General features: G+C 56.2%; 1 protein-coding gene across 1 annotated transcript; it reads left to right on the forward strand.

Moving 5' to 3' along the window:
* Positions 1–537: 537 nt before the first annotated feature.
* Positions 538–14,246, forward strand: LOC142001900 (glutathione S-transferase 2-like). The gene is made up of 8 exons (XM_074977539.1): positions 538–617; positions 5,214–5,292; positions 10,677–10,741; positions 11,142–11,223; positions 12,065–12,165; positions 12,745–12,840; positions 12,959–13,069; positions 13,953–14,246. The coding sequence occupies exons 1-8, from the start codon at positions 582–584 to the stop codon at positions 14,046–14,048; spliced, it is 666 nt and encodes a 221-aa protein (XP_074833640.1). The 5' UTR covers positions 538–581; the 3' UTR covers positions 14,049–14,246.
* Positions 14,247–14,780: the final 534 nt, after the last annotated feature.

Consider the following 14,780-nt stretch of genomic DNA (forward strand, 5'->3'; position numbering starts at 1 on the left):
AAAGCCCCAAGCCCCTTCTCTGGTCCCAATCTGACCATTGTGCCCCCTCTGCAACAGGCAAGGGGGTGGTGCCTACGGGCCCGTGGTGTGTGGTGGGCGTGGGAGGCCCAGCTAATGGAAACGGGGGGCTGGGCACAGAAGGGGCACCCCGGCCCCACAGCCAGGGGTGGACAGACACTGCCCAGGGCTGCCTCTTGGGGCTCTGATCTCTGCCCCAGCCAAGCCTGGCCCAGCTGCTGGGCGGGCAGGGGAAGGAGCTGATGTGGCAAGGGAAGGGAGGCTCCGACTAGGACCCCAGCGCACACTGCCCCACCTGGGGCTCTCCCTGCCGGGGGGCCAGCTCAGCAATGAGCCTCCCAGCTGGGGGAGCCAGGCCCTGGGGGCGGGGCAGGGATCTGGGGCCTGGCCAGCAGTGCAGAGCCGGCCGGGGCACCCGGGGGCCCGGCGGGGGAGGAGGAAGCGCGTTTGGGAGGACGGGCAAGTAACTTGAGCCCCGGCTGGCGCCGCTCGCCGCCCCCGGTCGGCCCCAGGGCGTGGCCAGGCAGAGCGCGGCGGAGCGGAGCAGAGCCGAGCCGAGCACCATGGGGATCATCCTGGGGTACTGGGACATCCGCGGGGTGCGTACGGGCCGCCCCCCGGCTGGGCGCAAGGGTAGGGCGGGTGCGCGGGCGTGGGGCGGGCAGTCCTCAAGCTATGGGGCAGGAGTGGGGCGGGCTGCACCCTGTCTATGGGGCAGGGCTGGGTGCAGGAGTGGGGCGAGCAGCTCCTGTCTATGGGGCAGAGCTGGGTGCAGGGTTGGGACGGGGCTGGAGTGGGGCGGGCAGCAGCCTGTCTATAGGGCAGAGCTGGGTGCAGGAGTGGGGCGGGCAGTTCCTGTCTATGGGGCGGGGCGGGGCGGGGCGGGGCTGGAGTGGGGCGGGCAGCAGCCTGTCTGTGGGACGGGGCGGGGCTGGAGTGGGGCGGGCAGCAGCCTATGGGGCGGGGCGGGCAGCTCCTGTCTATGGGGCAGGGCTGGGTGCAGGAGTGGGGCGAGCAGCTCCTGTCTATGGGGCAGAGCTGGGTGCAGGGTTGGGACGGGGCTGGAGTGGGGCGGGCAGCAGCCTGTCTATAGGGCAGAGCTGGGTGCAGGAGTGGGGCGGGCAGTTCCTGTCTATGGGGCGGGGCGGGGCGGGGCTGGAGTGGGGCGGGCAGCAGCCTGTCTATGGGACGGGGTGGGGCTGGAGTGGGGCGGGCAGCAGCCTATGGGGCGGGGCGGGCAGCTCCTGTCTATGGGGCGGGGCTGGGTGCAGAAGTGGGGTGGGCAGCTCCTGTCTATGGGGTGGGGTGGGGCGAGGCGGGGCTGGAGTGGGGCGGGCAGCACCCTGTCTATGGGGCAGGGCTGGGTGCAGGAGTGGGGCGAGCAGCTCCTGTCTATGGGGCAGAGCTGGGTGCAGGGGTGGGACGGGGCTGGAGTGGGGCGGGCAGCAGCCTGTCTATGGGGCAGAGCTGGGTGCAGGAGTGGGGCGGGCAGTTCCTCTCTATGGGGCGGGGCGGGGCTGGAGTGGGGCGGGCAGCAGCCTGTCTATGGGGCGGGGCGGGGCGGGGCTGGAGTGGGGCGGGCAGCAGCCTGTCTATGGGGCGGGGCTGGGTGCAGAAGTGGGGCGGGCAGCAGCCTGTCTATGGGGTGGGGCGGGGCTGGAGTGGGGCGGGCAGTTCCTGTCTATGGGGTGGGGTGGGGCGAGGCGGGGCTGGAGTGGGGCGGGCAGCACCCTGTCTATGGGGCAGGGCTGGGTGCAGGAGTGGGGCAGGCAGCTGCTGTCTATGGGGTGTGGGGCTGGAGTGGGGTGGGCTGCACTCTGTCTATGGGGCAGGGCGGGGCAGGGCTGGGTGCAGGAGTGGGGTGGGCAGCAGCCTGTCTATGGGGCGGGGCAGGGCAGGGCGGGGCAGGCAGCACCTGTCTGTGGGGGAGGAGTAGGTAACACCAGCCCACTCTTGGGGAGAGAGAGGGTGGGGGATAGGGTGCGGAGTGGCAGCCCCCTAGCTCTCAGGGCAGGTGGGCTGGGAGGAGGGCAGGCTCCAGGGGAGGTCTCATAGGGAAGTGGGGGGCTTGGCTCTCCGGGGTTTGCGGGGTCATGTCATGACAGCCAAGACTCCCTGCCCCAACCTGTGCAACCTTTGGCTGCCTCCCTCCCGGTGCTGGGGAGCCGGGCTCCGGCAGGCAGGTGGCTCTGCGCCCCACGGTGTGGTGTGGACGGTCCCCCTCCCGCCTGCGCCCTGCCCCCGGGGTGGGACTGGGACAGCCTGCAGTAAACCCTGATCTGCACCCCACTCCGCAGCTGCATGCTGATTAACCCTTCCCACACCACGGCACTGGCCACTTTATCTGCAACCCTCCTTAAAAGTTCCGCATCCCAACAACAGGTGTGGGGGGGGCGGGGGGGGGGATTGATGGGTGTAATTGTCCATCTTTCCTCCACCCCACACCCCCACCAGTAGCTGGTGGCTTGGAGCCCAAGATCCCCATTGCAATTTTTTATTTCTTGCCCCCAGGCCTTACCAAGGATGCCTTCAGTGTCCATAGCAGCTGCAGGTCCATTCGGTGCAATGCGGGGTTCCCGGCTCTGCAGCGTATAACTCCTGAAACCCCGTTAGTTTTCAGCAGAGACAGGGCTGTGTTAGCACCACGACACAAGGCAGTGGCCAAACCTGGAAACCAGTGCTGGTCTCCCAAGTGTCAGAAAGATGAGTTCAGAACGGAACAAGCGCACAGGGGGTCACTGGGACGATCAGGGGGATGAAGGACCTACATAATGAGAAGAGATGTAATTAGCTTGGTGTGCTTAGCCTGAGGAAAGAGGGGCGCCCTGATTGCTTTCCAGAAATATCCTAGAGGGATAAATGCCAAAAGGGAGACAAGTATCAGAGAGGTAGCTGTGTTAGTCTGTATGTTTGAGAACAAGAAGTCTGGTGGCACCTTACAGACGAACAGATATTTCGATATTTTTTAAATAGGGGTGGACCCACATTCAATTTGGAAAAAGTAGATAGTAAGAAAAAATAACAACTTCTGCTCACGAAACACCCCTCCTCCCTCTTTTAAGTGAAATCTCACCCTTTACATTCAAAATGATGCTGAGACATAATGTGACATTTACCCATTTTCCATTCTTCCCTTGCAAGTAATTGTGCTGGAGGTTATCATTTATATTGAAGATCATCTTTGAGTTAGTTAATTGGGCCTCAAGCTCGAGAAAAATAATTCAAAGCTGGCAATCGTTAATAAATGTAAACCCCACAATTTGTTTCATCCTTGGAACAATTGAAGAGGTCGCTTGTCTTTATTTCTCATGTTATTAAAGAAGGAAACATCTGAGCCTGGCAGTATTAGGTTATCGCACTAATGGGCTTATGCTCCAAAATATCTGTTCATCTATAAGGAGCCACCGGACTTCTTGTTGTTCTCGAAGGGGAGAGAAGTTATTTCCCTCAAGCGTCAGTGTTGACATGAATAAAAGAATAAACGCACACAAATCAGATATCAGAAATGGCAATATACAAAAACCCATAGGAGAGCACTTCAATCTCCCAGGCCACACAGTAGCAGACTTAAAAGTAGCTATCCTACAGCAAAGAAATTTCAGGACCAGACTCCGAAGAGAAGTTTCTGAGCTACAATTCATCTGCAAATTCGACGCCCTCAGCTCAGGCTTAAACAAAGACGGCGAATGGCTGGCTAAATACAAAAGCAGCTTCCCCTCCCTTGGTGTTCACACCTCCAGATCAACTGCTGGTAGTGAGCCTCACCCTTGCTGACTGAGCTAACCTTGTTATCCCCACCCTTGCTCTGGCTTATTTATACCTGACCCTGCAGATTTCCAAGACCAGCATGTGATGAAGTGAGTCTGTGCTCACGAAAGCTCATGCTCAAAACTTTTCTGTTAGTCTATAAGGCGCCACAGGACCCTTCGTTGCTGTTACAGATCCAGACTAACACGGCTACCCCTCCGAGTGTTGACATGAGAACAAACGGCGATAGAGTGGCCAGCATCAAGCGGAGGCTTGAAACTAGATGGAGGTTTCTAACCAGTAGAGGAGGAACTTCTGAAACACCCTTCCCAAGGGAGCAGTGGCAGCAGAATTCCTAAGGGGCTTCGGGGTGGAGCTTGGTACGTTTATGGAGGGGTGGTCTGGTGAGATTGTTTTCAGTGGCACGTGGGCCATCGGATATGACAAGTAGCAAAACTCCTCATTGGCCAGAGATGGGACACCGGATGGAGGGGGCTCTGACATACCCCAGAGGATTCTTTCCGAGGGGTCTGGCTGGTGGGACGTGCCCACCTATTCCGGGTTCAACTGAAGGAATTTTCCTCCACATCACAGTAGGTCTCTGCAGCATGGGACCTGGGTCAGCCTGCAGGTTTACATGAGCGTAAGTGGTGGATTCTCGATCACTTGAGGGCTTTACAGCATTTGTTGTCCTCCAGTAACTCAGCCAGAGGTTCTGGATCTATTACAGGAGTGGGTCTGTGACGGCCTGCAACGTGCAAGGAGCAGGAGGTCAGAGTAGATCAGTGGTGTCCAAGAGTAATTCAAGGATTGCCACACCTGTGGTTCTTGTCCTTCCATTTTTGCCACAGCCCACCTCCCCCCTGCTGTAAATAAATGCCCTCCCCCACAGCCAGGCACACCCAGCTCGCCCCTGCCACTCTAACTGATGCCCTCCCCCTCCCCCAGAGCCAGGCAACACCCGCCACAGCACAGACTGAGCGCCGGCGATTCACTGGAGCCGTGCAAGCCAGAGCCATGGCAGCCGCCACCCACTCGTGTGCGCAGAGTGAGCAGAAGGCACTCCCTGCGTGCAGCTCTGAAGAGCTGCATTTAAAGGATGCAAGAACCACATGCACCTCCAGGGCCCAGAATCGCCCCACTGCAGTGTCCTGTTCGCCCCAGGTGGCGAGCGGCAAACATATGGGGTCCCCTTTGCCCTTAGCACCTGAGTGATGGAGGTCCCTGAGTCAATCCCCCGTGTGACGTCTTGGCTCAGACACAAGCTATCATGCTTGATTTGTATCCCGCTCTGGGCTCCAGCCGCTGGGACCAGTGGGCAGAGATTGGGAAGAAGGAATTGCTCTTGCTTTCTTTTGGTTCTTGCAGTGGGGCAAGCTCTGGGCCCACCCAATGGAACTGGGAGGGTCGGTCCTAAGATGTAAATGTTCTTCTGCTCCTCTCTGCAGCTTGCTCACGCCATCCGACTGCTGCTGGAATACACTGGCACACCCTACGAGGATAAGCAATACAGCCCCAGAGGGGAAGGTACGGTCCTGAGTGGAGATCACCCCTAGGGCTGCCTTGGCTTGTGGAGCATGAAGCAAGCACCTGCAACATGCGGAGCTCAGGACTGGTGTGTGGGAGGGTCACGGGAGTGGACTGAGTGAGTCCCAATGCCCTGGAGAGCACATTTTGACACAGGGGAGCGCTGTTATGCACAGGGCTAAGGAATGTTCTAAGATCCCTGCTCAAGGGTGTTAAATAATAATACGTGTCCAGGTCCTTTAACAGCACTGAATGCCGTTGCTCAGCCAGTGTGTTGGCTCCCTGTCTCCGTAGAGCAGGCCCTGCATTTAGAGCCTCAACTGTTGCAGGCACTAGAAAGGCAGCTGCTGGATCCCTGCAGGTCTTGGGGTAGAAACAAGTTCTGAGCAAGCTGTAACTTTAGACCAGCCATGGGCCAACTAGGCTAGTGAGCAGCATTCCCTGAGCTCTTGGGCGGCCACAGAGGAGAGATGCAGGTGCAGCTCGGCCAATTAGCAGCGCACTCAAAGCCAGCAGCGTGTTTCTGTCGTGGTGCACGTTTGCATGTGCCTCGGTGCATAGAACAAAATTTATTCCACTTGTGGAATACATTCGAGCGACCACACGTGGCCCTCCTCCATCTCCGTGCGCCACAAGACAGTCGTAATGAAGGTGGTCTCCTGGGACAGAGCAGCTGTGCTAACTGCGGTCAGGTACCTAGAATTTGCAGGGAGTGCCAACTGAACCCCAGCAGCGCTTTCATGGGATGCAGAGGGAGTACTCGGCTCTCCCAGCCAATTAGTTAGTTAGCCAGTTAATTAGTAAACTAGTTCAACATTAAAGATAACTCATTAAACGGGGGAGTGACTGGGGGAGGGGACCCTGCATAGCTCCTGGGACTGCCACAAACCAGGGCTTCTCTGGCCAGACTGGGGAGTCCCCACCCATGGCAGGTCCTGTGGGGCTGGAGCATCTGTCTGTCTGTGGTAGGCAGGAGGCTGCGCCAGCCCCCCTTCGTGGCTGAGAACCAGCAGAATCTGGCTTCCCTGCGTGCAGGCAGCAGCGACCCAGCATCTTGCAAGCCACACGCAGAACTCCAGCAGGCTGCCTGCAAGTTGTCCCCCGCCGGCCTTAGATTCCTTGTGAGCGGTGAACTGGGAGGTGGTGCTCAGACCTCCTCAGAAACTGCCTTCCACTCGGCAGCTGGGGATGGGCCAGGCGGGTTCAGCAGCTAGCAGCGAGGGCAGTTCTGGAGGGCTGTCCAGGCAGCCCCTCTGGGCTGACGCTGGCGGCTCTTGGGCTGTGAGCCGGGGAGGGAGAAAATTTCATGTCCACAGGCGGCAGTGAATGGGAGGGGGCAGGATGGCTGGAAGGGAGAAACAATAATGAGGAGGAAGGTCAGAACCTCTTCTCCCGCCTGCTCCCCTCCAAAGGCAGGTTCTGCCGGTCCTTGGGGCATGTCTCAGCTCCTGTTTGCTGGCTTACAGGGCCCGCTCTTGCTCCTGTGGCAGTTGGTACCGAACGCCCGTTGTTTCAGGGAGAGAGGGGCTTTGGCCTGTCTGAAGACAGCTTGCTCTGGCCTGTCTGCTGCTGTAAGGCTGGACCTGGGACTTCAAGGGACCTGCCCATGCGAGTTGCTCAATCCCAGGCTGTCTCCAGCCTGTTTCTTTATAACAGCCAGTTCCTGTCTCTGCTCTCCCCCAGCTCCCGGGCTCGGGTTCGCTCGTCGGTGGCTTCAGGGTTTTGGCAAGGAGTGATTTCCCGCCATGGCTTTTCGCCAAGTCACACAGCAGCCAGAGAGCTGGTTATGCAATTCTGAAGGCTGGGTGGCTTTTCTTTGTCACGGAAAGCGATAAGAAAACCCAGCCGCTAGGGTTGCATTGGCCCTGCGTAGAAAGCACAGCTGAATTCCGGCGTGGGCAGGGAGGCCCTGGGGGCAGTGCTGAGGTCAGCCTGGATCCTTTATTACAATCACACTGCACATTCCTGGCCCTGTAGAACCAGGATCAAATTACGCTTCTCAGCTTCCCAGGGCATCATGAAAGTAGACTTCCCCTTTCGCCTGAGGCTTCCCAAGAGGGAGCGACTGCGTGAAGGTCAGGCCAGCTTTGTCCTCACCACAAAATGGTGTGTTTTGCACAGTTATCCATAGCTCTGTAAACTCCTGGGGGAGACAAATGGAGTTTTTACCATGATGCAGTTAGGTGAGGGTTGCCTTGCCTTGCTTTCACCAGAATTTTACATCACCAGGCCTGTCGCAGTGTAAAAACGCACCCTTCCTTGGCAGGAAGGCTGTGGCACGGTGAGCGAGGGGCAGATGTGGGAGTGGAGTCCAGGTGTTTGCACGCCAGCTTGGTGCTCTAACCACTAGACTATGCTCTCGCTGGAAAAGAGCGAGCTGTACATTGGACAGGGTGGTTGAATTGCAGCAGATTGTCCTTACCCTGGAGACAATCACAGAGGCTGCGCCCGGGCTGGGCCGCCAGACCATGGCTGGAAGCTGTTCCAGGAGGCACTTGTCCAAAGCAATAGCATCATTTGTATTAATTCAAAATAGTAACAGTTACAATACCAGCCTTTCCTGGCTGGGGAGAGGGAAGGTGCCAGGCTCCGCCGGTAGCAACTGGGACGATCTTCCTAGCCCTGGTGGAAATCAAGAGAAATGCCACTGAAATCAAAGAGCCAGATTCTCAGCTGGTGTAAACGGGAAAAGCTCCACAGAGCTGCAGGGATTTCCGGAGGGTAAAACTGTATGTTTGTACAGTATACGCGAGTGTTCTCAAGGACATGTGCCCTGCTTCCCCCTCTGATTCTGCTCATTTCATACTCCGCTCTCCCAGGAAACCTTCCTGTGGTCTGTCTACACTGCAGCCGGAAGTGTGACTGCACTTAGCTTGCCTGCCAATAGCAGCACAGGCTACTCCAGCTCACCTGGGACTTACTGTAGACAGACTGTACCTCCCAGGTGCTGGAGCGTCCCTGTCTTACGTTCCCATCAAGGCTGTGCTAGTGGGGATGGATTTGCTACTTGTTTATTTCATGCAGACACTGAAAGCTGCGTGTAAACAGACCTTTGAGCGCTGACTGAGAGGGGAAGCCTGACTGCAGATGGCCACGGAGGCTTTGCTTATCACCCCATCAAACTGGAGTGGCCACAAGGTGATCTAGCTGGGACTTGCCTGAGCGTGAAAGAGACCTGAGCCAGCAGGGACCTGTCGTGGGCTGGGCTTGATGTTCATTACAAAGTCCTACAAGAAGTGCAGGTGTAAGGTGTGGCCGGCACCCAGTTACAGCCAAAGCTTTGGTAGGACCCGTAGAAAATCCCTGTTCATACCAGCTGCATGACCCCCATGAACATAGTGTCCGAGCAGGCACCACACAGGTTTTACTGCAAGGGAAGTGTCGGATCCCTGTTGTGCAGATGGGACCCTGGGCTCAAAGCAGCTCAGGAATGGGAGAGGGAATACAGGTGGTTTTCAAAGTGGGTGGGGCCACAGTATTAGAGCAGTTCAAAGGCTGCTCTAAGTTCCCACAGCTTCAAGTGGCTGCTCTGTGACAGAAGAGGCTGCCCCATGCTAGGAGCTGAGCAGAAGAGTGGGGTAGGGCTGTCCAAGGGGTTTCTTGGTGGGAAACTCTGAGTTCTGGCCCTTTTCCAGTGCTGGAGTGGTGTAAAGGGGCCAGTGTGGGGACCTCAGTCTTTTCCAACCTGGACTTGAAGCAGAGTGAGGGAGAGGTGAGTCATGGGCCAGGGCCCTCTCCTCTGTTCCTGGGCTGTGGAGAAAGAGAGAGAGCAGGGCAGCTCTGCGCCCGAAGACAGATTCAGTCTCGCACCAGTCACTGTCGGCTTTCTGGCTATATCTGCACCAGCAAGTGAACAGCCAAACTGTGTCGACACTGTTGTGTCGGGAGGTGGGGGGTGCGTCTGTGTGAGTGGCTCTAATGGCAGGGGGGAGTTGGAATTCCTGGTGGATAACCTTGGCCAACATTTGTAACTGTCAGAGTCAGACTCAGGACTCACCAATGTGTCAGACCACTCTGTTTATTAGCAAAGCGGCTCTGCTAATGCACCCAGGAAATGCAAGTCCCATCCAGGGCTCAAACCCCTTGATTTATACAGCCAAAAGAAAGCAAAATAAACAAGATGACAAGAGGGGCGAGACTCACATGATTCCTATGAGACTAGTCAAGTGTCTTCATTTCCATATCAAGCCTCAGCAATCTCCTGCCCCTGTCTCCCTGGTTATCTCACTTACTTTCTGTCTAACGCCTGATGTTCCTTTTCCTGTTATCCCAGACACACCTGGCTCCACTCTGATCCATCCTGCAGACCTACAAACAACATTAATATAATCTTCTCTTTTCTGTTCTTGAACTTTTACTATTATTATAGTTTAATTCATCTTTGTCTTATGGTATAATTCTGCTTTCACATAACCTAGCCAACCAGGTGACACCTCTGCTCCTCCCAGGCAAAGGGAGTGTGCAGCCTGACTGGGTCTTGGAGTCTGAAGCTCCGGCAGCTAGAAGAAGTTAGTCTAGGGACTGAAGAGGAGGGGAAGTGACTTAGCCTGGGCTGGGGAGAGAGACAAGGGCAGGGGGCAAGGCCCTGATGTGGGGCTGCCCTTGGACCTTCTCTCCCCAAAATGGCTTGGACCGACTGCTTCTGGCTGCTGTACTGATGCCTCTGTACCGTGCTGTGCCTGGTCAGCGAATAAACCTGCCCTTCTAGCTGCTGAGTGAGAGGCAGTCCTGACTGCAGACAGGGTGCAGGGCCTGGGGACCCCTGAACCCCATCACATAGTAAAAGATGCATAATACAGACAAAGCCTAGAAGTGCGGACTCTTGGCCTACAGGTGCGAGGGAGGGGGAAGAGGGGAAGGAAGGAGATGTGGGAAAAAGAAGACGCAGGGTGGGGCATGCAAAACCTGGGAGGGCTAGGGGTGCGGTGAGGGTGGCAGGGAAGAAAAGAAGCAGTGCGTGGATGTCTGTGGGGTGGCAAGGATGGTTGTAGATGCAGTGGCGGAATTGGGATGCAGTGGACGGGTGCAGGGAGTGGGGTGAGATACAGTGGTATGGGTGTTGAGGGTGCAGTGATGGTTGCAGATAGATGCAGTGGAGGGGTCGGGGTGCAGTGGAGGGGTGTGGGGAGTGGGACCAGATGCAGTGCTGTGGGAGCTGAGGGTGCAATGATGGCTGGAGATGCAGTGGATGGATGTAGGACTGAGGTGAGAGATGCAGTGGTGTGGGTGTTGAGGGTGCAATGACAGTTGGAGATGCAGTGGAGGGGTGTGGGGAGTGGGCTGGGAGATGCAGTGGCGGGGAAGCGACAGTGATTTGGGGAGGGCACTGAGTTGAGGGCAGGGCTCCATGCCATAGGACTTACCATCCTGTTCTTCACCTCCAGGTCCTGAGTATGACATAAGCCAATGGACTAATGAGAAAGAGCAGCTGGGCCTGGATTTCCCGAATGTACGTAGCCGCCTCCTTGGCTGCGACCTGTGTCGCTGGGGAGGACAGGGCCAGTGGGGGAAGGGGGAGGGGGAGACTCAACTTGCAGTGCTGGCTCGAAGGTGCAGCCAGGCTGTTGGCTGGAGAAGGGCTCCCAGCTTCCCAGTGGCCACGTGGCAGGCTCATGACTCTCAGGCATTGCAGACTTGCAGCAAGGAACATGCAGCCTTGGCTGTGCAGATTAAATGCCAGGCCCGGAACAGCATCTCCAACCATCGTTGTAACCTCCAACACCCACACCACTGCTCCTGAGACCCTTCGCACTGTGCTCCAGCCGACTCTGCCACAAGCGACGGGGTGGCTGCAGTGCCCCCGAGAGCAGGATAACCAAGTCCCTGACGTCCTCTCCTTGCCTTCCCAGCTCCCCTACCTCATTGACGGCCAGACCAAGCTCACGCAGAGCAACGCCATCCTTCGCTACATAGCGTGCAAGCACAAGATGGGTGAGTCGCGCTGCTTGTCTGCGCGGGGAAATGGAGGGGACTAACTCGGCTGGAACAGGTCCTGTGGGGATACTGCAGTCCAGGGTTCCCTGTAAGCTGGGAACATGGGCTGCCAGCCAGGAGAGAGTCAGGTGCCCCTCAGCTCTTAGCAGAGCACCCCCGGCCACCCACAGCCAGCAGAATGTTTCCACTGGGGGTAGATGTGCATCGGTGCACGTAGGAAAATTTATTCCACCCATGGATGGGAAAAATTAGCAGGAACCTGCTCTAGTCCCAAGTAAAAGTGATGGGCCATGATTCTAGAAGAGCTAGATGTGATGTACTGCAAAATATGGGGGGGGGGGGGCTCACAGAGGGACGGGGGCTTCTGCTGAGGGTAACCTAGGAGACCAGGTGACACCTCTGGGCTGCAGACAAACGGGGAGGTGGAGCCTGAGCGGTTTGACTTGGAACTGGGAGTTGGAAGCAGTTAGTCTGGGCTGGGAGAGAGAGAGACAAAGAAGGGGGCCAGGCCCCGGCTCTGGGGGGCCCCTCAGGGCCTCCTCTCCCCAACAGGGATTGGACTGGCTGTCTCTGCCTGCTGCACTGACTCCTCTGTACGACGCTGGGTCCTGTCGGCTAATAAACCCGCTGTTCTCCTGCTGAGAGAGAGTCACTCCTGCCTGTGGATGGGGTGTAGAGCCTGGGGACCCCTGAACCCCCTTACACTAGATCCTTCCAGAATAGCTGTGCTGGTCCATTTCCCCTGTAAAGATCAGCCCTGTGAGGCTAGCTGAGATTTAAACCCAGCCAGTACACGGGGTGGCTGAGCCTCTCTGCCCCGTTGTGTTCTGGCTCCCAGCTGGCGAGAGCGAGGAGGAGATGCAGAGAGTGGATATGATGGAGAACCAGGTGATGGATTTCCGCCTAAACTTTGCCAGGCTCTGCTACAACCCTGACTTTGTGAGTACAGCCCTGCTCTCCTGGGGGTGGGGGTCAGAGGTGGCTCAAGAAGGTCCCATGAAGATAACAGGTGTAGACCTCATCCAGAGCTTCACAAGGTTCCAGTCATTACCTGGGAAGAGGAGGTATTATCCCCATTTGATAGAGGTCAGAGAGCGTGAAGTGACTTTTCTGAGGTCCACCAGTCAACCAATAGCAGAGGTCGGGTTAGAATTTGAGACCTCCCATGTTCCCCTGACCCATGCTGCCACCAACAATGGGAAGACGAATTGCCGGTCTCAGGGATCATGTCACAGAGCAGACCAGTCTGGGGAGTCACGGCCTCTTCCTTCAAAGGACAGCAAGTCATTTCTGTGATGCCCTGGACTAGGCACCCGATGCTGGCGTAGGAAGGAGGACAGTGTCGGGGGCTGGGCAATCCCTTCAGATGAGCAGTTTATGCCCCAAAGGTTGGGACCGGATTACCCTCCTTGCTGTTTTGGGCCACGCTAGGAAAACCAAGCGCTACATTGCTCAGGGGTGCTGCGGAACGTGAGGATTTGACCCACAACACCCTTGATTCTATTTTTCTTTTTGCAGGAGAAACTGAAGCCAGAGTACCTAGAGCAGCTGCCAGGGAAGCTGAAACTGTTCTCCCAGTTCCTGGGAGACAGGAAGTGGTTTGCTGGGGAGAAGGTGGGTGGCTAAAGAGGGACCAAGAACGTCCTTGTTCCATGTTAGAGAGAGGTCAGAGGGGGGGATGTCCAGGTCTGGGCAGATCTGATCTGACACTGTTTTCATTCTAATTTCCCAGCTAACCTTCATTGACTTCCTCGCCTACGACATGCTGGACCAGCAGCGCATGTTCGAGCCCAAGTGCCTGGATCAGCTGAAGAACCTGAAGGATTTTCTTGATCGCTTTGAGGTACGCTTGGCTCTAAGTCCCCTGTGACATGCTGCTTTCTGGATCTCTGGGGCTGGCCAAGCTGATTCCAGTTCTGTAGTGTCACCAGCTTGTGACCCTGGGTCAAGTTACTCGTCCCAAATAAGGTTGATAGATTGTTTCCTTCTGCTGCCTTTCTCTCATCGAAACAACAACAACCCACCTTTTGGTCCTTTTCCCAGTGTTTGGAATTGGACAACCACACATTAAAGACACGCAAACAAGTTTCCACACAGCTCAAGTTCCAGCATTGTCTTCCTTGTAAAGAGCTGTAGACAGGGAACTGATGAACAGCACAAAGTAATCTAGTACCTGAGTAATACCTTGCATGCGCAGGCCATCACAGTCCTGAATTTCCCAAACTTGCTTCTTGTGCAGAGGAGAGCTGGAAGAGCAGAATGAGTTTGGAATTGGTCAAACTGTTTGGAAAGATGGAGCTTTCCGAAATTAAGGGCTCCTTGCTTTCAGAAAGTGCGTTTGATTGTTCCTAAACTTAGAACAGCTGAAGAACACAAGGAACTGACTTTCAGCAGTGCTGAGTGCAATCAATCAGAATGGCTAGCAGTCAGCAGCTCTGGAAAAATTGCATCCTTGGGGCCTGATCCAAAGCCTGTTGAAGTTCATTTCAAGGCTGCTGCTGATTCCAGCAAACTTTGGATCAGGCCCTTGGTCCTCCAGAAGGACTGGGCCATAGGACATGCCTGAAAAGACGCAGGTGCGTGTCCTTCTAGACCGTAACAGGGAGCGATTCCCTAGCAGCTGTTTGGCTGCAGCCCATGCTGCATTTCTGGCTGGGACAATGGGGTATGTGAGGGGTTGGTGATGTCTCTTTATGCTGATGGGTCTTTTTTTGCTTTCCCTGGAGGCCCTGGAGAAGATCGCTGCCTACATGCGTTCTGGACGCTACATGAAAACTCCCATTTTCTGGAGAGCTGCCCAGTGGAGCAATAAAAAGGAGTAGCTCAGTAACCTTCAAACAGCTCTCTCGGCATTGGCACCCACGCCACAACTGCAGCATCTAAGAAGACAGAGAGGCCTGGGACCCCCTTTAAAGAGCTAATCTCTATAGCTGTCATCTACAAGCCCCGTTCTGCTCCTTCCCTCTAAGCTTAGCTGTGCCATTTCCCGGGTACAGCCCAATGAAAATGTTTTCACAGCCGCAGTTGTCTCAGCTTATTGACTTTCCTGGTTTCTCTTTGTTTTAAAAACCAGATCTCACGGGGGCTCCGATTACCCGGTACTCACGGAGCCTTAGCTCAGCTTTGAAACTTCTCCACCTCGGAACATTTATCCCAACCCGCAGGCCTGTCCCTGCCCTGTTGGTGCTCTTCAGGTCCTCAAAGGGCTTTGATTTTCAGAGGGGCTGGGCACTCCCCACTCCTTCAGCCAGCCTGGCTTTGAAAATATAAACAGAAAAACAATTCTCCCGGCCCCTAAAGCCCACTCAGTCCTGGGCCACCCATATCCACCAGAACTTGCAGAAAGAACATGATGTTCCAAAGAGGAACATCTTCAGCCCCTCTTGTGAGTAGACTTGTAAGAAGTTGGCTGGTTCCTGGGGACCATGGTGTCCTGAGAAAACCCTGATGTCCAAGCCAATGCAGAATCAAGGTGCTAATTAAATCCCCCTCCTCCCCTGCAACAGGACAGCTCAGCCCAGTAGAGGGGAGACAAAGCTGGAAACGCCCAATGA

Source organism: Carettochelys insculpta, chromosome 26, assembly GCF_033958435.1.
Source record: "Carettochelys insculpta isolate YL-2023 chromosome 26, ASM3395843v1, whole genome shotgun sequence".
NCBI classification, from domain to species: domain Eukaryota; kingdom Metazoa; phylum Chordata; order Testudines; family Carettochelyidae; genus Carettochelys; species Carettochelys insculpta.